The sequence below is a fragment of the Protomyctophum bolini genome (assembly GCF_963924005.1).
Source record: "Protomyctophum bolini genome assembly, chromosome: 17".
Classification (NCBI taxonomy): Eukaryota; Metazoa; Chordata; class Actinopteri; order Myctophiformes; family Myctophidae; genus Protomyctophum; species Protomyctophum bolini.
This window is the reverse complement of record NC_137878.1, coordinates 39811557-39835142: the sequence shown is the minus strand read 5'-3', so window position 1 is coordinate 39835142 and position 23586 is coordinate 39811557. Positions and strand designations below refer to the sequence as shown.

General features: G+C 44.9%; 1 protein-coding gene across 1 annotated transcript; it reads left to right on the top strand.

Moving 5' to 3' along the window:
• Positions 1 to 902: 902 nt before the first annotated feature.
• On the top strand, positions 903 to 21969 carry sdc3 (syndecan 3; the record flags this gene model as incomplete). Its single annotated transcript, XM_080787266.1, has 6 exons — positions 903 to 1003; positions 1112 to 1187; positions 3643 to 4509; positions 5722 to 5940; positions 11856 to 12093; positions 21059 to 21969. 6 exons carry the CDS (start codon positions 903 to 905, stop codon positions 21223 to 21225), a joined length of 1668 nt encoding a protein of 555 aa, XP_080643392.1. The 3' UTR covers positions 21226 to 21969.
• Between the last annotated feature and the right edge of the window lie 1617 nt (positions 21970 to 23586).

Below are 23586 nucleotides of genomic sequence, written 5' to 3'. Positions count from 1 at the left end.
TCTATCCAACTTCCCTCACCCAAGTGACCAGGTAAACGCATGAAAAGTAGAGTGGCAGCACCCCAGCCCCGGTGACACGCCCCACTACCTGTGCAGTGCCCATACCTTATGTCAATCATAATAGCACATTAGAATGCAAACACATTACGGCTCCTACAGACACCATACATCCATATTCAACCGCTTATCCATAGTCGACAATCTGGCACCCACTTTCAAAACAAATTATGGGTAAATTCTACTCCGTTGCAGTTTTTTTTACATTTATGTTCAATATAATGAACTATTCAATATTCAATTAGGGCTCCATATAGGAGCCAGCACCATGTCTACTATGAAAGCATGTCACAGCATCGAAATATACCCGAACTACAAGCTGACACAAACGCAATCAGAAAAAAGAATCTGAGATAATAAATGTAGTTTTTTTCTAAATCTGATAACGTCGAGGCAGGAATGAATGAATGATTAGTTTATTTCGATCTTTCTCCTTTTTCAGTAGAGACATTACAAATTAAAACTGGTACTTTTAAGGTGATCGAAAAGGCATAGGATGGAAGCTTATAGCTTATCAGGGCCTATCCTTATCACAAAGTATTCAAAGATACTAAAGTATCTTATTAGGGCCTATATCCTTATCACAAAGTATTCCAAGGTACTAATGTATCGTATTAGGGTCTATCCTTATCACAAAGTATTCAAAGATACTAATGTATCTTATTAGTGCCTATATCCTTATCACAAAGTATTCCAAGATACTAACGTGAAATCAAGGACGGCAGGCGGAAATCTTTTCACCTTCCACTTCATTTCCGGGTTGTATCCGTTGCTTGGCAACCTATCGAACCATTCATACGTTGGCGAAAAGAGCGCGACCTATCGTAATCCACCGAAAAGACCACATGACGGAGATCTCTGTCATCGGTGCTGATGGCGTTGGATTAGCCCTTGACGGAGAGATGGCCCACGCCCCCACGCCCCCGCGCCCCATGCCCCTTGTCTCGTGCCGTGCCTGACCGAGGTCAGAAAGAAACTGGTTTGGAACACCGTGTTCCTTCCGCGCGCTACACGACCAACCCGGTGGAAACTCCTTCTTCTATTCCCCCGTCAGGTTTGATGAGAAGCGGCTTGGGACTCCTCCTCATGCATCAAAAGGAAGCATGAGGTCAGTCCGTTGCTCTCCCCAGGTTGGCGAGTGAGGGAGTGTATGTATAGCGCCCTGCAGGATTACATTTGATTCGATAATTGACACTGCTGCTGGGGGTGTGGGGCACTGGGGGGTGGAAAAAAACAGGGTTGCAAAATCGTGGGAGAAAAATTTAAGAGAGAGAAGGGAGAAAAAAAAGAACTTGACGCCACGGAGAGTATTTTCATTTCATAAAAGCAAAAAGGTTAAAGCCTTGCCTGGCCTTATTAAGGAATCACATTTGTCTCCTAATTCAGCCTGATGGTTTTGAGCATGGTGGGTTTTCTGTTACAGGCAGGCAGGCAGCGCGAACAGGACCCTTCCTTATTAACCCATTCTGGCCGGGAACCCCTTTTGGTGTTTTTTAAAGCATTATGTTGTTGAAAAAATAGCAGATCTACAAGCTCGTAGCGCGCCACCGAGAGTGGCGCGCTTACGAGCTTGTAGGTCTGCTATTTTTTGAAAAATCGTGAAAATGTGCCTGAAATCTTTGAATATATATATATTGTTACGGAGCGAGTTTTTAACTCAAATCTTTGCTTCTGGGAAGGACTTCACTGGAAGTGGAACTACATATTGTCAGATGTGGGTCTATTGAAGATTCTGACTTCAAAGTACATCATTTTGTTTTGATTGTATTGCTGTATTCATGTTGTATTGTTCTTTCTGCTTTGGCAATGTAAACGTATGTTTTCTCATGCCAATAAAGCCCTTTGAATTGAAATTGAATTGGGTCGACGGCCAATTACATATCATTTCTGGGGGTCCTTGGCATGAAATATTGAGCACCACTGATACAGAAACACGAGGTTTCGAGTCAGAAAACTGTCTGTTCTTTAGAATCTGATCTCAGGTCAGAATGGCTTAAAGCATGACTCATTGAGGGGGCTATATAGCTATAGCCCCCCTGTGGCTCCGGGGCAGCACTGCGCTAGTGGCAGAGGAGCGAGGCATGCAGCCCTCCCCTAATAAATTACTATTCAGAGCAGGCGAACACCCCCCCCCCCCCTCCCTCCCCCCCCCCCCAGCGCTGATGGGGGCGTAGCGGCAGCTCCAGCAAATTGCTTTATCTCACACTGTGATGCAGAGCCGTCGGAAAACCCAGAGAAAAAAGAAAAAAAAAAACAGGGGGGTCTTATATATCCCATTTAGGCCTGATGTCGAAGAAATAAACTGAAAAAACCTCGTGTTTCCGTATCGGTGGTTCTCAATATTTCATGTCAAGGTACCCCAAAAATTATCTGGTATTTGGTCACCGACCCCCCCATCTGAAAATATGTTGTTCCAGGGACCACCTCCCCCATGAGAAGCAAAGATTTGAGTTAAATGTGTTCGCTCTGAAAGAATATATATTCAAAGATTTGAATTAAAAGCGTTCGCTCTGAAGAATAAATATATTCAAAGATTTCAGGCAACATCTTAACGTATTTTTTTTTCAAAAAATAGCGGACCTACAAAGCTCGTAGCGCGGCACTCGGGTTGGCCGCGCTACAAGCTTGTAGATCTGCTGTTTTTCAACAGCTAAAGCATAACATGATGCTTTAAAAGTAAAACCCCAGAAGGGGGTTCCCTGCCCAGAATGGGTTATAGCAGATAGACAGATTGTGACGAAAGGTTCCGTGCCAACGCTTCCCTTCCCTTCCCCACACTGCCCCCAAACTTGGGGCATTTATTTCCTTCTTTCTTTCTGTTTTTTCCACCACTATGATGTCGTCGGGTCTTCTTAAAACAGAAGCGCTATTGTTTTCCCAGCCATCCATTTTTAGACATCCTCCTCCTCCTTCTCCTCTCGGTTTAGCCCCCTGTTCTCCTGCCAAAAAGCCCTTCTGTCTCCCCCTCGGTCCTGTGTGAAGTTCACTTCATCTGCGTTTTGGAGGAGGAGGAGGAGGGGGGGGGAGGAGGGGGAGGGGGGGGGGGGAGGAGGAGGAGGGGGGAGGAGGAGGAGGAGGAGGGGGGGGAGGAGGGGGAGGAAGGAAAAACTAGGTGTTTGCTATTCAGTACTCTCTCAAGTACTGTACTTTACCATATGGGGTATTTCCAGTGTGGTAAATGGTGCATTTATATAGCGCCTTTATCCAAGGCGCTTTACATAGATTGTGCATTACATTCACACACATTCATACACCGATGGCGGCGGAAGCCATGCAAGGCACCAACCTGCACATCAGGAGCAATTTGGGGTTCAGTGTCTTGCTCAAGGACAGGATAGGACAGGATTCGAACCGCCGACCCATGGATCATTGGACGACCTGAATAATATTCTACATTGAAATATTGATACTTTTCCCACCACTAATTGCTATTTCTCTCTCTCCCTCCCCCTCCCCCCCCTCTCTCCCCCCCTCTCTCTCTCTCTCTCTCTCTCTCCCCCCCTCTCTCTCTCTCTCACTCCCTCCCCTCTCCCTCTCTGTCTCTCTCTCTCTCCCTCTCTCTCTCTCTCTCTCTCTCCCTCCCAGTCCTCCCGGGAGATCTACGTTGAGGCCGACGTCGGCTGGCGGCGGCGGGGGGCGTTGGCCTTCACCACAGAGGAGCCCCTCCCCCTCTCCACCACGCAGGCCACCAGCCCCGCCCCCTCGGCCCCTCCCGCGGCGGAGCCCAGCCCCAACCCGGACCCCGAGCCAGAGCCCGCCGGTGACCCAAACCCCCCAGAGCCCCGTCGTGACCCCCCAAAGCCCCCAACAGACCCCCACCCCGTTGGCCCAAACCACCGCCCAAACCGCCACCACTGTGGGCGTGGTTGTGATGGCGGGCGTCATCACCACGGCCCGCCCGCCACGCCCCCCGCCCCCACGCCCACCGAGGCGGAGGGGGAGAGCGGCGCGGGCTGGGAGCGAGTGCGGGAGATGGAGATGGAGAGAGAGAGGGAGCGCGAGAGGGAGCTGGAGCGGGAACAGGAGAGGGAGCGGGAACGGGAGAGGGAGCGCGAGAGGGAGAGGGAGCGCGTGCGCGAGCTGGAGCGCGAGCGGAGAGAGAGAGAGGGAGCGAGAGAGCGCGAGCGGGAGAGGGAACGCGAGCGGGAGAGAGAGAGAGAGCGCGAGAGAGAGAGGGAGCTGGAGCGCGTCAGGGCCGCGGCGGCGGCCGCTAAGACCACCACGGCCTCGCCACCTCCCACCACCAGCACGGCGGCCTCCACAGCCTCCGGTGACAGCACGGTGACAGCGCCCTCCGGTGGCCTGGATGACCTGGGCGCCGCCGCAGAGGAAGAGGAGGAGGAGGAAGAGGAGGATGTGTACCTCCCTTCCGAGCCCACCTCCTCCTCCTCCTACCCCGAGGGAGACGACGGTGACTCCACCACCGAGGAAGACACGACCGCCGCTACAGAGGTTAGTAGTTATACTTTGTACATATTGATTATTATATATATATATTTTTTTGGTGGCTTTGTTTTGCTTTTTATTGATAGTTTAATACAGTAAGGTAGACATGGAATGGGGAGAGAGATGGGGGGGAGGGGGGTGGGAAGACACACAGCTAAGTTTGTCGGGATCAGGACTCGAACCTGCGGCCAGCCACGGTGCCTGGACCGCTAAGCCGGCCCAGGCCCATATTGATTGTTGATTAGAAGAACATTCATTAGCCACTTCAGGCCTGTATATATACGTTTCGGCCATTTGAAAATAGCCGATCTACAATCTACTAATTTAAAAAAATTCTTATGTGTTTTGAAACTTGAAACGGAACATTCAGAGTAACGAGTTCTTTCTACCTCCTGGTATACGAGTACATGTCGATACAAATACTTCTGTACTTTTTACGTCTATAGGATATTTTGGAATTGCAGACTTTGACTTTGACCACAGAGTATATTTTCACACCCGAGTAGCCAAAAACTAGGGATTCCGCCGATTAATCGATTTTCCGATTAATCGACGGAGTCTCCGAAATCGAAAAATGTAATAGTCAAAATATAGGCTAATAAGTAAGGCTGCATGATATATGGAACATGTACCTTCATCAGAGTGGAGAATATAAGTATAAAATCAAGTTGAGCAAAGCCACTCTTCTCTGCCCTCTCTCTAACAGACACAGTTAACGATCGCTTGTTAAGTGCCTTGCCAGACAGACGATCAGATGAAATGAAGGCAGGTGTAGAGTAGAGTGTAGACTAGTGAACCTGAACATGTTCTCTTTATATCAAGTACTTCATACCAGCCCCTTATGAAACTACTTCTCCCCAAATCCAAATGGATTTCATTTTCCATCCTGAATGGCACTGAGAAGATCTCCACAAAGGTTTACTCATCAAAACGGATTATAAAACTGTAACCATCAAGCATTGCACTCAACATATAATGGTTATGTGACCATGGCATGTGCATAATAATAAAATCTTAAAAGTTTTATCTGATATTGATTAAAAACAAATAATTGAAGGGTGGGTTCAATTAATCGATTATTAATCGGCAGAGCTGTCGACTATTCGATTTGGCTGATGTCACTTTGTGGCATCCCTACCAAAAACGCGTCCATTTGTCGCGACTATACTGCGGCGTAAATTAAATACATTCTCTGAAAATGCACTCTTTCTCCTCCAGACCACCGCCACCGTTACCCAGAAGCCCCCGGGCGGTGGCGGCGGCGACGACAGCAGCACGCAGGAGGCGCCCTCGACGGCCATGCCCGCCGCCCCCTCCACCACCACAACGCTCCGGTCCCGGGGGGTCCCGTTCAGGCCCCGGGTGGTCCCCGCTGCCGTGACGCCGCCGGGTGGAGCCCAGAGGACCACCCGCGCACCGCTGCTCAGCACCACACAGGTGGGGGTCTTTATCTGGGTTTATAGACATGGCAAGGCCCTTGGCCACACGGATGGTACGGATGGTAAAATGGTACAAATAGCCGATCTACAAGCTATCAACGTGTCGATGTAGATTGGCTAGTTGAATGCCCCCCATAAGAGAACGTTTGTACAGCTCTGTGATTTTCAACTATTTTCATTTCACGGAACCTCCAGTTTGACATGCATTAGGCTACGGACCCCCATTTTAATTGGCATTTCTATCTCTGGGACCACCCAATTTATATTGTAAAATCAATGTTAATTTACTCTGAGAGTGTACAAATGGAACCAAATGGACCCATTAGGGTCCGTTGGCTTCCATTTGTACACTCTCTGAGTTACAGACTCAAGACTTAGGGCGCTTTCACACCCAAAGTTCGCTTAGAAGGTCCGGATCAAGGACCAAGGACCAAATATTAGCATTTTGATTTTGGTCCGTTTGGTGTTCACACTGGACTTTGTAAAGCGTACCAAATATGTAAACAAATGACACGTGGACATGTTAAGCGAACCAAATAATGAGGGAAAAAGAACATGAGGGAAATCACTGTCTACAATTTTTGGGGCAACCTTCAGTCACACAGAGAGAGAAAGAGAACAGCAACATGACAGCAACAACTTGCTATTGCATTCATTCTTAATTATTTTATTAGCCAAATAAGAGCAACAGGTGAACAGAGGAGCAGGTGTTTGAACAATAATGTGCTTGCTGCTGATGCATACAATTCACGGAGACGTATAGCCCACAACAACAAGGTATCCCCGATAAAAATGACTTTTCTTCATGTTGTGCACCTTGACCTGATTAGATATGTTATTTCTGCGCATCAAATCGGCAGGCATTTCCATGTCATCTTATGGTTTAAAACTTGAAGGTGGTCAGTTAGTAGGTTATTGAGCTTCAAGTCAGAAAAGCTCCGCTGCAGCTAATTGAGTTGACCTAGTTTTACGTCTTTTGCTATAGTGATGTAATCAATTAATCATTTGGGACCACCTGTGTATAGCTTATTTAACATTGGCTTTGTGCGGCCGTGCGCGACATGGATGATTTTAAATATTTCAAATTCTCTGTCTCTGCGTCTCTCCCATATATGGTTCTCTCCCCCTCATGTGCGCCCCCCCCCCCCACAAACACACACACACACACACACACACACACACACACACACACACACACACACACACACACACACACACACACACACACACACACACACACAAACACAGACAGACAGACAGAAAAAAGTAGGGGACACGAGTTGAAAGGGGACACGAGTTGAAAGAGAAACTCTCGCATGAAGACTCATGCATCGCATGCTTTGTCATAACTTTGCGTGACGGCTGCGCATGCTTAAAATAAACAGATCTACAAGCTTACATCCACGTGTACCATATACCGTACACCCTTCCGTGTCGATAATTATACATCTGTTATTTTTGCGCATGTGAACCTCGTACGCTGCCATTACATTTGCGCTGCGCCTCGACATGCGTCTACTATTAAAATAAAATCAGACTGTCAGCTGTCATATCAATAGTGATCCCCGTAAAAAATACATGCTTTTATAACTAATTATTAATGCAGCCTCACAACTGCCGAAGCCCGACAGCTATTTTGGCTATCGTCCTGCATTTAGTCCTCTATAAAGTCCGAATGCGTTCACACCAGTAACGAACCGCACCGTGGTTCGTTTGGAAGCGAACCGAGTCCGGCCTTTTTTAGCGGACCATGGTTCGTTTCTTTGATCCGCACCAGAGTTCGGATGCATGTTCACACCAACCGAACCAAAGGGGTAAGCGGACCATGGTTCGTTTTAAACGAACCAAACATGTCCGGTGTGAAAGCGCCCTTAGACTCAAGACAAGACTCAGACTTAAAAGGTTGGTTCCAAACGATCATTTAGCTGTGGGACCCCCTTAGCTGGAACTCCCTCAAGGACCCCCTGGGGGCCCCCGGGACCCCACTTTGTGGAACCACTGGTTCATAGAGTCTTTGACTGGTATCTTTGTGTTTCAAAGCAGGGCCCCCCGGTTTTGGTTTTTTAAGTATGATGCACTTTAGGTTCACTCGGCTTTTCCCACATTGTAATTACATCTTGCCGCTCCGCTCTTTAGCGAAGCATACATACATCCATCCAGCATACTGGATGGTTCCAAAACTCTCTCTGAAACACTGGCTTCATTGTGTCCAAAGCTCTCTCTCTCTCTCTCTCTCTCTCTCTCTCTCTCTGGCGATGAGAAGCGCTTTACTCGAGCCACGGAAAGTTTTCCGTTGGTTGGCGTTTGGTTTGGAGCGTGGTCAACGGGCGCCCGTTGGTTGGCGTTTGGTTTGGAGCGTGGTCAACGGGCGCCCGTTGGTTGGCGTTTGGTTTGGAGCGTGGTCAACGGGCGCCCGAGTGGATAGAGAGCGCCTCCAAGAAATACAAATGTAGACAAATGTAGCTTTCCTATCATTATTATTATTATTCTATACTATATTCTGCCTCCTGGCTCCCAAAACAGCTGGAAGGAACTCCTCACTGCAGTCACAGCTGCAGCCTCACTCCCTCCCAATCCTCCGCCGTAATCTGAAGACCCGTGGGACTTTACCCTATAGAGAGGATGCACATGCAGCATGGAGTGATGGAGTTTGGAAGCGCTCGTTGTAAATCACTCAACCGCCCTGCCGTACCACCTGTTTCTAAATGTCACATGATAATGCAGGAGGCAGCGAAATGTTGTGTTGTTGAAAACAAGCACTTCCAAACTCTGACACTTAAATAATAAAATAATCAAATGCAGGTCATTTCTTGACATTTCTCGTTTTTCGTTCAGCTGCAATGTTGGTGAGTTTAACATTGTTTTAATGCAAATCAGACAGGACTTTAATGTTGGTGAGTTTAACATTGTTTTAATGCAAATCAGACAGGACTTTAATGTTGGTGAGTTTAACATTGTTTTAATGCAAGCAGACAGGACTTTAATGTTGGTGAGTTTAACATTGTTTTAATGCAAGCAGACAGGACTTTAATGTTGGTGAGTTTAACATTGTTTTAATGCAATCAGACAGGACTTTAATGTTGGTGAGTTTAACATTGTTTTAATGCAAGCAGACAGGACTTTAATGTTGGTGAGTTTAACATTGTTTTAATGCAAGCAGACAGGACTTTAATGTTGGTGAGTTTAACATTGTTTTAATGCAATCAGACAGGACTTTAATGTTGGTGAGTTTAACATTGTTTAATGCAATCAGACAGGACTTTAATGTTGGTGAGTTTAACATTGTTTTAATGCAAGCAGACAGGACTTTAATGTTGGTGAGTTTAACATTGTTTTAATGCAATCAGACAGGACTTTAATGTTGGTGAGTTTAACGTTGTTTTAATGCAATCAGACAGGACTTTAATGTTGGTGAGTTTAACATTGTTTTAATGCAATCAGACAGGACTTTAATGTTGGTGAGTTTAACGTTGTTTTAATGCAATCAGACAGGACTTTAATGTTGGGGAGTTTAACATTGTTTAATGCAATCAGACAGGACTTTAATGTTGGTGAGTTTAACATTGTTTAATTCAATCAGACGGGACTTTAATGTTGGTGAGTTTAACATTGTTTAATGCAATCAGACAGGACTTTAATGTTGGTGAGTTTAACATTGTTTAATGCAATCAGACAGGACTTTAATGTTGGTGAGTTTAACATTGTTTAATGCAATCAGACAGGACTTTAATGTTGGTGAGTTTAACATTGTTTAATGCAATCAGACAGGACTTTAATGTTGGTGAGTTTAACATTGTTTAATGCAATCAGACAGGACTTTAATGTTGGTGAGTTTAACATTGTTTAATGCAATCAGACAGGACTTTAATGTTGGTGAGTTTAACATTGTTTAATGCAATCAGACAGGACTTTAATGTTGGTGAGTTTAACATTGTTTAATGCAATCAGACAGGACTTTAATGTTGGTGAGTTTAACATTGTTTAATGCAATCAGACAGGACTTTAATGTTGGTGAGTTTAACATTGTTTTAATGCAATCAGACAGGACTTTAATGTTGGTGAGTTTAACATTGTTTTAATGCAATCAGACAGGACTTTAATGTTGGTGAGTTTAACATTGTTTTAATGCAATCAGACAGGACTTTAATGTTGGTGAGTTTAACATTGTTTAATGCAATCAGACAGGACTTTAATGTTGGTGAGTTTAACATTGTTTAATGCAATCAGACAGGACCTATAGAGCGTCACAGTCCCGCCCCCTTTCATGACGACCTGAGACCCAGAAGTGAATTCTCCATTTATTTTCTCCATAGGCTTTTCGAAAAGTAATTTATTTAAAGACGTTTACGCCGCGGACAAAGCCAACTGGAGTTGTGACAAATCATGACAAACAAACACAACATTTTTGGCAGGAAAAAAAAAAAAAAAAGTGTTTTGTTTTCATTATTTGTCACGACTCGAGTTGGCTTTGTACGAGGCTCAAAAGGTCTTTACATAAATACTTTTTTAAATGTCTATGAGGAAAATGAACGGGGAATCATTTCCTGGGCCCTGGTAGGGGGCGGGGACTGCGACGCCCTATAGCGGGGGTGCCCACACGTTTTTGACTTGAGAACTACTTTCAAAATGACCAGCTCAACCAGAGATATCTACCCTACAACAATATTATTAAATGACCAGCTCAACCAGAGATATCTACCCTACAACAATATTATCCCAAAATGACCAGCTCAACCAGAGATACAGTATCTACCCCACAACAATATTACCCCATTGCTGAAAATAGTTTCCAAATGTACCTGAGGGGGCTTTGCAATAGCGACAACGGCACTAAGACAAACACACTTGGAATGGGAAATAGAGGAATTACAATTTACAATTTACAATTTACAATTTAGGCATTTATCAGACGCTCTTAATCCAGAGCGACTTACATTAAGCAAGAACAAAAGCATGGGAATACATCACATAAAAGCATTTATCATGAAACATGCGTAAGCTAAGAAAGTAACAGTGGAATATCTATGTAATGAAACTATACATCTACTATGCTATACATTATGTACTATGGCGTGCTATGACTACATACAATGCACTTATGCTGTCTACAATACATGCTATAAATCTGTATCAAATGCTATCTAAGTCTACAGAAATGCTATCTAAGGGGGTGGGGTAAGTGCTATGGGCCATGATGGAGTCTGAAAAGGTGGGTTTTCAGACTACGGCGGAAGATTGGGAGTGATGCTGCAGTTCTGACTGCCATGGGAAGTGCATTCCACAGTTTTGGAGCCAGAAGGGAGAAGAAGAGAATTAGAAGGCTATAGTAGGATATATATATAACTTTGTAATGATAGGCTACTGACATTAAGTGTGCAACACTGAAAACAAAGTATTGCTTTGTGGGTTTGAGCTGACAACCCTAAACCTTTTTGATGTCGATCAAATCAATCAAGTCAACTTAATTCAAGTGGCATATTATGCCAAACGACCGCTTAGCAGTGTTTCATGGACAATAAATAGCAGCGCCCTGACTCTGTTTCACCAGAAGGGAACAGAGCCTTCGTTATAGTATCCGCCGTAACACCTGTGAAGGAAGTAGGGAAAATAAGTTCTTTCTAAATTTGGCGTGTGAACAAATGTGTGTGTTTGTGAATAGAGCCCATTGTAATTATTCACCCCTCTCTCTCTCTCTCTCTCTCTCTCTCTCTGTATCAATTCAATTCAATTCAAAGGAGCTTTATTCTCATGAGAAAACATACGTCTACATTGTCAAAGCAAAAGTGGAACAAGACAATCAAGATAAAAACAATACAATAAACATGTAAACAGAGCTGTGTAATATTAACAGTGTATATCTCTCTCTCTCTTTCTCTCTCTGTCTCTCTCTCTCTCTCTCTCTCTCTCTCTCAGGGGCGAGCGGAGGAGGGTAACAACGAGCTGGGCGTGGCCGGTCCCAGCGGCGACTTCGAGATCCGCGAGGAGGACCGGCGCAACGACCTGGGGGCGGGCCGGGAGAGGGGCGTGGGCGTGGGCCTGGGCGACGGCGTGGGGGCGGAGCCGGACCTGATCGGGAACACGGTGAACACGGGCTCCTCGGCCGCACAGCTGCCCCAGAAGAACATCCTGGAGAGGAAGGAGGTCCTCATAGGTGAGCCGACAGCTGTCAATCAATCAATCAATCGATCAATCAATCAGCCAGATCAAACACTTCGGCAGTGGTGGACAGTAACTATAAGTACTTAACTCACCCACTGCCTAGATCGTCCTTTTGTTGTTGTTGCGTATTACGCAGTGGTGGAAAGTAAGTAACTAAGTACTTTTACTTAGGTACTGTACTTATAAGTACAATTTTGAGGTATTTGTACTTGAGTATCTCCAATTTCCAGTACTTTTACTTCTACTCCACTACATCTCAGAGGCACACTTTGTACAATCATTTGAAAACTTTAGTTACGAGTTACTTTTGAGATTTTCATTTTGATTGGAAAACATACATTAACCACTTCAACCCTATATGCATTTCGGCCATTTGACAATATCAGATCTACAAGCTCTCAATGCGTCGCAACGCAACGCATTGAGAGCTTGTAGATCGGCTATTTTCAATAGATTTAAAAGAACATACATGAACCACTGCAGCCCGGCTATAATATATGTTGGCCATTTGTAAATAGCCGATCTACAAGCTTGTAGATCGGCTATTCATTTACTTGTAACAAAGTATTATTTCCTACCCGAGTAGGTGAAACGCATCCGTTTTGTCCTGATAACTGCTGCTGCCTGTCTGCCTGCCTGCCTGCCTGCCTGTCTGCCTGCCTGCCTGTCTGTCTGTCTGTCTGTCTGTCTGTCTGTCTGTCTGTCTGTCTGTCTGTCTGTCTGTCTGTCTGTCTGTCTGTGACCTAATCAAAAAGAAATCCACTCCATCCACTAGGTAATAGGTTGAATAATTACATTTCCTATTGCCTCCTCTCTCTGGTGCTTCCCCCCCCCCCCCCCCCCCTCCCCCTCCCTCCTCCTTCTGGGAAATAGATAGAATAAAGTGGCATCACCTTATTGTGTTCCTGACCGTAGCCCAGATACATCTCCATAAGTGAATCTGCTACACTCATCTGACCCGTAGAGAGAGAGAGGGAGAGATGGGGGGGGAGAGAGAGAGAGAGAGAGGGAGGGAGAGAGAGAGAGAGAGAGGGGAAGAGAAGAGACGAGAGAGAGAGAGGGAAGAGAGAGAGGAAGAGAAGAGAAGAGAAGAGAGAGAGGGCAATCCTCTTCTCGGCTTCTCCAAGGCAGCAACCCCCCCCCGGCCCCCCTCCTCCTTTCAATTGTCTCTAGAGGTCTCTCTGTCTAGCCCATCACACACCGGCTCCGTCCACCGCGTCGTGCCGCGTCGCCTGGCGCGCCGATAGAACCAGTTCTATTTTCCAGGCGGCGCCGCGAGGCGAGGCAACGCGTCGCGCCGCGTCGGACGGAGCCGGTGTGTGATGGGCTTCTCTCTCAGGGCCGTAGCTGACCATTTGGTTGCCCTACTCGTAGGATATTTGTGCTGCCCCCCGTCCCCCGTCCCCCCCTCCCGACGAGAGCGCTGCTATTCCTCCTTCAGATCGTCTATTTTCACTGTTTGCGAGGACACGCACACACACACGGTCGTTATTACGCGACGGAGCCGCAGAGAAATGTGTTATTTTGAGGGAGTCTGCTTAATTGGCACTTTTTGGCACATTTTGTTGCCCCCCCTCGACGTGTTGCCCTACTCGCAGCGCGTACTGCGCCTATAGGTAGCGACGGCACTGCTCTCTCTCTCTCTCTCTCTCTCTCTCTCTCTCTCAATTTCAATTTCAAAAGGCTTTATTGGCATGATAAATATGTTCTACATTGCCAAAGCGTACATATACAACAAAACAAAAGTCAACAAACATCCCAACAATAATGAACAACAAGCAATACAGTAACAATGAAAATAAATTAACAAACTTAAACATAACAGCAACTTAATGACCCTGTTGTTCAGACAGATATACCTGTCTCTTCTGTCCACTGTCTGTCCCTCAGACAGATATACCTGTCTCTACTGTCCACTGTCTGTCCCTCAGACAGATATACCTGTCTCTACTGTCCACTAGGCTGTCCCTCAGTTGACGACAACTCCACACATATTTTGCTGCCAAAACTGTGCATTTGGACTGTTCTCCCAGAACATATTGGAGTGATGAGTTATTAATGGTGGATTCAAATTCTTTATATTTTTCTTTACATTTACGGAAGAATGATTCTCTGATGTCTTTATACTCGTCGCATTGTAACAGAAAGTGCAGTTCCGTACTCTCCACCTCCCCTTGAGAGCAGAGTGAACACAGTCTGTCTCTTCTCTAGGCAGCCAGTTCTGTTGCTTTGCCTCCATTTAACCCATTCTGAACGGGAACCCATTTTGTGTTGGCATCATGTTATGCTTTAGCTATTGAAAAATAGCAGATCTACAAGCTCATAGCGCGCCACCGAGTGGCGCGCTACGAGCTTGTAGGTCTGCTATTTTTGAAAAATCGAAGAACGAATCTGATCTCAGGTCAGAATGGGTTAATCAGACCAGTGTGTGTCCAGTGGAAACCTCGTATGAATCTGATCTGAGGTCAGAATGGGTTAAATCCAATCTCCCTTCCAAGTGCCGCCCGCCTCCCCCCCCCCCCCTTTTTTTTGGTTGTTGCTTTGCTTCAATCCCAGAGCGCTTATTTTAGAAAATGTTAGGGGCCGTTTGGTCCCTTCTGATTGGCTCTCCTGTCTCTCCCTCAGCTATTCTGATTGGTGGTCTGCTGGCGGTGGCCTTTCGTGACTTCCTGGTCATCGGTAAAGAGGCAGACGTTTAGACTTTAGTATGACGAGACACAGCGGTGGAGAGTACATTTACTCAAAGTGCTGTAGCCTACTTATACAAGTACAACTTTGAGTGGCATTTATTTACCTTCCTTGAGTATTTCCATAATTTACACTATTTAATATACTCCACTACAACTCAGACAGAGTCAAATACTGTACTTTACTTCGCTACAATTATGTGTTGGCTTTCTTTGCGGATGTTTGAAAATAGCCCTTCTTAAATCTGTGTGATCGCTCCTTCTGTAGCTATTTATTTTAAAAGACACATTTGAGATTTGAGTACTTCTTTCACAATTTGTTTAGTACATTTTGATGCCAAAATAGCAGTGTATATACTTTCACTCAAGTAATTGTATTTAATAGTCTGAAGAATACAGGCTTTCACTTTATACAAAGAGTATTTTAGTATATACTTTTACTTAAAGGTACAGGCCGGGGTGTAAGTGATTCTTTTTTTTCTGTTGGAATAAGTGTAATAGTCTCTCCCGATTGGCTGAAAATGTGCCGCCCACTTAGACAATGTACTTTTCTGTTTATTAAAGAGCTGGAGAGAGAGAGAGGGAGGGCGAGAGAGCACAGCTGTTACTGAACAAACACTCTCTCACTCTGTAAGCCATGATTGATATCAGAACAGAGTGCTTTTTATTCACCTTTTCATAACAAAACAAACGCACCCTAACCTTTTTAACCCATTCTGAACGGGAACCCATTTTGGTGTTATAGCATCATGTCATGCTTTAGCTATTGAAAAATAGCAGATCTACAAGCTCATAGCGCGCCACTGAGTGGCGCGCTATGAGCTTGTAGGTCTGCTATTTTTGAAAAATCGAAGAACGACTGACATTTTTAGAATCTGATCTCAGGTCAGAATGGGTTAATCAGACCAGTGTGTGTCCAGTGGAAACCTCGTATGAATCTGATCTCAGGTCAGAATGGGTTAAGTAAAACATCTCGAGTACTTCTTCGGAAAAGAAAAAGTACTCAATGGCTTTACTTTAGTAAAAGTACCAATACTGCAATTTTAGAACTATAAGTAAAAAAGTACAGAATTGAAAATGTACTCGAGTGAAAGTACAAAAGTATCGGCATCAAAATTGTATCCTGACCTTTCAGAGTGAATTTATTTCAGACATGCTAGTGTTAAAGTACTAAAAGTTAAAAGTACTCATTGTGCCAGAATGTGCCATTTCACAAATGTGTACAATATCTATTGGAAAAAAAGCAGATCTACAAGCTCACAATGGGTCACGCAAAATTTTAAATCGCCAAAGTAACTAGTAACTAAAAGTTTTCAAATAATTGTAGTGGAGTAAAAAGTACAAATGTTGCCTCCGAGATGTAGTGGAGTAGAAGTAAAAGTATACTGGAAATACTCAAGTAAAGTAAAAATACCTAAAAAATGTACTTAAGTATACAGTACTTAAGTAAATGCACTTAGTTATTATCCACCACCAGTAGACGGTCTCTTAGTTGTATGTATTTTAGTTGACAGTCTAGCGTAGACACTCTCTCTGTGTAGACACTCCACAGAACATGACATTTCAAGTGGAGTGCATAGCTCTAGCCACCATTAAAATAGTTTGTTGTGGGGGGAAAAAAAAGTTGTTTACTTTGAAATACCTTTACCAAGAATACAAACACTTTATTCTCCACATGCATGTCTGGGTATCTTTTGATACCAATTTAGAGTTTTTTAACAGGGTTACATACAGACAGACGTAACCACATACAGTGGCATTCATTTATCCTGTTTGGGGTTGTTTTTTCTTTCACCGTTATGTCTAGAAGGGGCTGTTGCACGCAACACTGGAGCAGTGGAAAAAGAACATGCAGCTGGTGTGTGTGTGTGTGTGTGTGTGTGTGTGTGTGTGTGTGTGTGTGTGTGTGTGTGGTGTGTGGTGTGTGTTGTGTGTTGCTCAAGCCAACCCCATAGGGCCCCAAAGTATGTCGCACTGCAGGCTTACACAATGAACAAAAAGACAAAATGAGTTGGAAAACATCAACACAACTTATGTTGCCACATTCTAGGTTTTTTTTGTCAGCTTTCCGCGTGCTTATCGGCTAACGGCGATTAATTCACACAACCAGCAGCAGCAGCAACAGCAGCTGTGCTTTAACCCATTCTGACCTGAGATCAGATTCATACGAAGTTTCCACTGGACACACACTGGTCTGATTAACCCCATTCTGACCTGAGATCAGATTCTAGAAAAATGTCAGTCGTTCTTCGATTTTTCAAAAATAGCAGACCTACAAGCTCGTAGCGCGCCACTCGGTGGCGCGCTATGAGCTTGTAGATCTGCTATTTTTCAATAGCTAAAGCATAACATGATGCTATAACACCAAAATGGGTTCCCGTTCAGAATGGTTTAATAGCCTGGCATCGCATCGACCACACTGCATCGTTCAAAGTGAGGATCGCTCACAAGTTTCCTCCACAATTTACAATGTAGGCATTTAGCAGACGCTCTCGATCCAGAGCGACTTACGTTAAGCAAAAACTAAAAGCATGGCAATACATCACATATATAAAGTTATCATGAATCATGTATGAACTAAGAACGTAACAGTGGAATATCTATGTCAACTATACATACTATACTATATTATATATTATACAATATACATGTGTACTATAAAGTGCTATGACTACATAAAATGCAATTCTAGTGCTGTCTACGTAACAAGCTATAAGTCTGTCTAAAGTATATCCCTTATTATTATTGAACTGATAAGGTTTGTTTCCTTCATCAATCAATCAATGACACACACATCAAACGGCTCATATAAGCGACGTGTCCATTAATTATCTTCTCTTATCGTCGGGCGGAATCCGTTCCTCATTATGTCCAGAACTGTTACTTCCACTGTTTCATTCCACTTAAAAAAGTAGCAGATCTACAAACTCTCAGCACGTGTGGCTTTCGCGCCTCGTTTAGAGCTTTTGCAGAACTGCTACTTTTGATGCTTTTGTTGTGTGACGCAATAGTGTTGATCAAGTAAGGCGGTAATTTACGGGGGAAAAACACAACATATGGAAGGAACACATTCAGGCTCTGAGGCCTGACAGCCAGCCCTGGGTTCGAGTCCCAATAGTCAGAGGATACAGTGTTGGTTTCGTCGACTATACCTACCTTTTTTCACTGACGAAATCTAAACAGAAACTGAATCCAAACTAAGCTATGGTGACTAAAACTTAGACTAAATATACTGACAATTTCATCAACAAATAAAAACTAGACTAAAATGTTAGGGAGGGACTAGTGGACAAGAGATCCACTATAAGTCATTTTACAAGTTCACAACACGTCGTGCTGTGCTGTGCTGTGAACTTGTAGATTGGCTATTTTCAGCAAGTGCGAAAACATTCCGTCATTACGATGGCATCAAGGCTCCGATTAAAATACAACTGAAACCAATGTGTGATATGTTGTTAGTAGACACCTTTAACAATAGAAACCAATGTGGGATATGTTGTCAGTAGACACCTTTAAACAAACACATTGCTGAAGAAAACTCTTGGTTTAGAGAAATGTATTCCCCTCAGAGTTGACATTATTATTCTGATAATATTCCCTGCACTACAAACAGCTAAGCCTTAGATTTTATGCTGCATAATATGTCACTCTCTCTCTCTCTCTGACTCTCTCTCTCTCACTCCCCCCTGTTTCCTGTCTCTCCTATTGAAATATTATAGTCGAAAAGCACACACCCCCCCCCCCCCCTCCCCCTCTCCTCCCCACCCACCCCTCTCTAAAACAAACCTAAAATCTAGTCTTGGCTGCTGAAAGCGTGTGACGAGCCAGAGCGGCAGCAGAGAGCCAAGCCAGCCATTAGACCATTTTGGACGGAAAACCCCTTTTGGCGTTATAGCATTACGTTATATGCTTTTTAGCTATTGAAAAATACCAGATCTACAAGCTCGTAGCGCGCCACCGAGTGGCGCGTTACGAGCTTGTAGGTCTGCTATTTTTTGAAAAAATCGAAGAACCGCACTGACATATAGAAACATAGCTTTTTTCAGCAAAACTGTCAGGATGTATAGAAGACATTTTTTTTTAGAATCTGATCTCAGGTCAGAGTGGGTTAGTGTAGTTCGCTCTGAAATGGGTGTGTGGACAAGACAGTGTACAAGACTCCACGCCGCCGGAGACTGACAGGAAAAAACGGCCTGTCTGATAAGAGTACAGTACAGAAACTAACCGCTATACAGTTAACCCATTCTGGGCTGCAGGGAACCCCCTTTTTGATGTTTTAAAGCATTATGTTATACTTTTAGCTATTGAAAAATAGCAGATCTACAAGCTGCAGGGCCGGGGGTCCCTGGCATGACCTAATGCCAGGGACCCCCATAAGAGAAGATCTTTGCGGCTCTGGCAGTGATTCTCAGCCATTTTAATTTCAAGGACACCCAGTTTGACATGCATTAGTCTACGGACCGCCATTTAATGACATTTATTTCTCTGGGACGGGTGCATTTGTATATATCTCTCTCTCTCTCTCTCTCTATCTATCTCTCTCTATCTCTCTGTCTGTCTCTCTCTCTATCTCTCTCTCTATCTATCTCTCTCTATCTCTCTCTCTGTCTGTCTCTCTCTCTATCTCTCCCTCTCTCTCTCTCTCTCTCTCCCGCCCGCTGTGTGGAACCACAACTCCCTTTATTTATGAGGCTGTCACTCACACCTCAGACACGCCCATTTTGCGATATAAATTACTGACCGCCGCTGCTGCTGCCGCGGCTGGTATAAATTCAGCGGGAGCTGTCAACGATGCCGCGGCGGGCGTTCAGGCGGCGGGCGGGCTGGCGTGCGGCGCGCGGCTTTGCTAGGCGTTCATCCCGCCGCGACTGTGATGTGCTTTGAGGCAGAGCGGCCATTCAGTTTTCCTCAGTGAAAAAAGGTAGTCGACGAAACATTTTTCGTCTTTAGTTTTAGTCGACGAAATCAACACCGATATTGAACCAGTTTCGATATTAGTGTTTCCACTGAAAACCAGAACCGGTTCCGAACCCTAAAAAGTTGGTTCGGAACTGGAACCACAAAAAATGGCTGTGAAGGTTCCGTGAAAACACCAAGAAACTAAAGTTCTAGCAAGCATGAGTTCAAGTCCGTTGCTCTCCCCTTGTCCCCCATATATGGGGGACTAGGTTGGTGGAGGGCGTGTAGAGCCCAGGATCACATTAGATGATTGACACAGGGGTGAAAAAATGGGTTACAAAATTGTGGGATAAAAAATATATAAAAGAAGAAACTAAAGTTCCAAGAAACTAGAACAGAACCAGTCCTAGAACCAAAAGTTATTTTGGTGGAAAAGGGGCCTGTGAAAATCCCCCCCAGTGTCAATAGAGGGTCTGCGCATGCTTAAAGTGAATGGTATGTACATCGAGTGGCAAAGCAACATGCAAAGTGAGTTTAACATTGTTTAATGTTGTTTAATGCAATCAGACAGGACTTTTCTGTTGTGTGGGCTGTCAAGGCCAGAAAGTGGCCTTGACAAAGTAGTGGCGCGCTACGAGCTTCTAGGTCTGCTATTTTTGAAAAATCGACTGACACAGAAACATAGCTTTTTCAGAAAACTGTCAGGATTCAGAAGACATTTTTAGAATCTGATCTCAGGTCAGAATGGGTTATCTGAATGATGGATACAATGTATGTAACCTACAGTAGATACCGTACCCTGATGGAAAATGCTGTTTTACTTATTTTATTTTATTTTTCTCTCTTTTCTTCCCCTTCTTTTTTCCCTTCTTACTGTGTTCATTAGTACTTTCAATACTAGTTTACTAATCACTGTTACTGTCTTGTACTGTTTGTCTTTGATTGTTTTATTTGTCTTGTCTTGTCTTGTCTTGTCTTGTCTTGTTTTGACCTTGATTGGGGGGCGGTGGGTGGGGGGGAGGGGATATTTACAAGTCGGAAAACAGCAAAATGTACATTTATGTTTATTGCTGCACAAACCCCCCCCCCCCAAAAAGTGATTAAAAAAACCAAAAAAAGTAGCAGCATCAACTTCCATCCATCCATCCATCCATCTTCAACCGCTTATCCGTAGTCGGGTCGCGGGGGGCAACAACAGCTCCACCAGAGAGCTCCACCAGACTTCCCTCTCCTCCTAGAGCAACATTAGTGACTTCCTCCTGGAGGGGGGGGATTCCGAGACCTTCCAAGGCCAGCGCCGTGTTTTTCTCTAGCCTGATCTAATCTCTCTCTCTCTCTGTCTCTCTCTCTCTCTCTCGTTCCCCCTCACAGCGGTGATCGTGGGCGGCGTGGTGGGCGCCATGTTCGCGGCGTTCCTGGTCATGCTGCTCGTCTACCGCATGAAGAAGAAGGACGAGGGCTCCTACACGCTGGAGGAGCCCAAACAGGCCACGGTCACCTACCAGAAACCAGACAAGCAGGAGGAGTTCTACGCATAACACACCACACAACGTCAAGAAGAAGAAGGAGGAGGAACGCATCAACAACGGGGAGGAAAATAAACACACACACACTCACCCTGCAGGGAGGACTCTAGCCACCCCTCCGCCGCCACCAAAACGAAAACAAACGCCCCCTCCCCACCTCGGGGGAGGGGGACGGAAAGGGGGAGAGGAGGAGGAGGGACGGATACTCACTAGATCTGACCAACACAGCCCGACGGACATACAGACGGACCGACCCTTCTTGACCGACCGACCTCGCCCTGTCGACTTCTCCGATAATCCTCGTCCTCTCCTCTTCTTTCCCCCCGAAAAACAATCGATCATCGCCGACGAGATCGCTCCTCTCTCTCTCTGTCGTGGAGACCGGCCGTGGTGGTGGAACTTTGTTTTCAACTAATGCGTTTTAAAGAAAAGGACAAACGGAGAAAAAAAACCTGACGACGACAACGATATATTCCGAAGAAGAAAGATAATAACCTATACCAGACACGCGTACATTACACTACACTACACTACACACACACACAAACACACACACGAGAAATGTTTTTAAAAGTTAAATGTTGTTATTAATATTCTACCGATTCTCTTGTTGATGCTGATGTGTAATATTACGATATGATTATTTTGTACAAAAAGAAACTCAAGGAAAAAAAAGAAAAAAAGTTAAAACACAAGCTCTTATATATCCCGTGTCCCACAGAGACACAGCAAAGAGGGCGGGGGGGGGGGGGGGGGAGAGAGAGGGGGGGGGGGGGTGGGGGGGGGAGGGCGAACGACAAAGTGGGAGAGAGAGAGAGAGAGACACAGAGAGAGAGAGACAGAGAGAGAGAGATGGGGTGGAATCGAGAGAGATGGACACAAAGAAAGAGGAAAAAAAAGAGTGAGAGATGGCTAGACGACTCTGCCCCTCACCCCTAGCGATCTGATTGGCCGCACAGAGATCAGGGTCAAAGGTGAGGCGGAAAGGTCTCTCTTTTGTGTGTGTGTGTGTGTGTGTGTGTGTGTGTGTGTGTGTGTGTGTGTGTGTGTGTGTGTGTGTGTGTGTGTGTCTTCCATCCCTCTCTGTTGGTGCTCAAGCAGACATACCCCCCCCCCCTACACACACACACACACACACACACACACACATAGATACACACACACACACACACACACACATAGATACACACACACAAACACACACACACACACGGATACACTCATTCACGCACAGTTGCACACGCAAACTACGTTCACGCATGCATGCATACACACACAACATAAACATACTACACACTATCGTCTCCCCCCCCCCCCGCCCCCCCCTCCCCCTCCTTCCTTCATTTTGGGGGGGAGTTTGTTTGACCTCTCGCTCTCTGTGCTTGGCCAACCAGAAAACGGCGTCCGCCTCACCCCCCTCCCCTCCTCCTCACCCCCCTCCTCGAGTGTGTTCTCACAACAGCCTCGAGGAGTAGGAGGAGGAGGGGGAGGGGGCCGCGACGCTCCGATATCCGTGGCGACCGCGTCTTAGGGACGCTGACGGTGCCAACGCCACGGAGGCGGAGCTATAAGCCTACGTAGCCATGAGGCCCATCGCTATTATTATCGCTGCCTTGCTCGAAGGCTGCCTTGTTTTATTTGCTCCTCTGGAAAAAAGCTGTACAAAGACTATAGTAAAACAGATAGTTAATAATACTCCATAATAATAATAATATATCACATCAATTTTTTTTTTTTTTTTCGTTCATTTTTTTTTCTCTCTCGCTATTTTTGGGGCGAACGACTCTACGACGACAGTAATAATATCAACAATAATAGTGATAATTATAATGATGATTATGATTATTATACACAATGGGAGGACATGTGTTATTTTAGCAAAAACGATTTTTTTATGTAAATAAATAGCATAATATCCGTTTTTTGTTTTATTTTTTTTCGTCATCGTCACGACAACCAACCAACCAATCAACCCCCAACGTCTGCACGCATGTTCATCAAAAACGTTTTTGTTTGTTTATCCGCCAGACCACGCGTTCACACACACACAGACGTGCACACAAACGTGCACACACACACACACACACAATATACATACAAGTGCATTTAACCACCTTTCACCTCGTACAGTAGGAGTCCATATTGTGGACGTGTCATTAAATTAAGTCTCATTATATCTCAGCGAACATTTCCCATAGAATATACATTTCAAAGAAAGGTCCATAAAAATGCCTCAAACGATCTTCACGAGATCAAAGGCAACAAATAGGGGAGATCTACAAGCCCAACTAATCAACCGTCACTCGTCAAAGTATACAGTATGTGTGTATATACAGTATATATATATTTAGGGCTTAAGTGGTTAAAAGATGA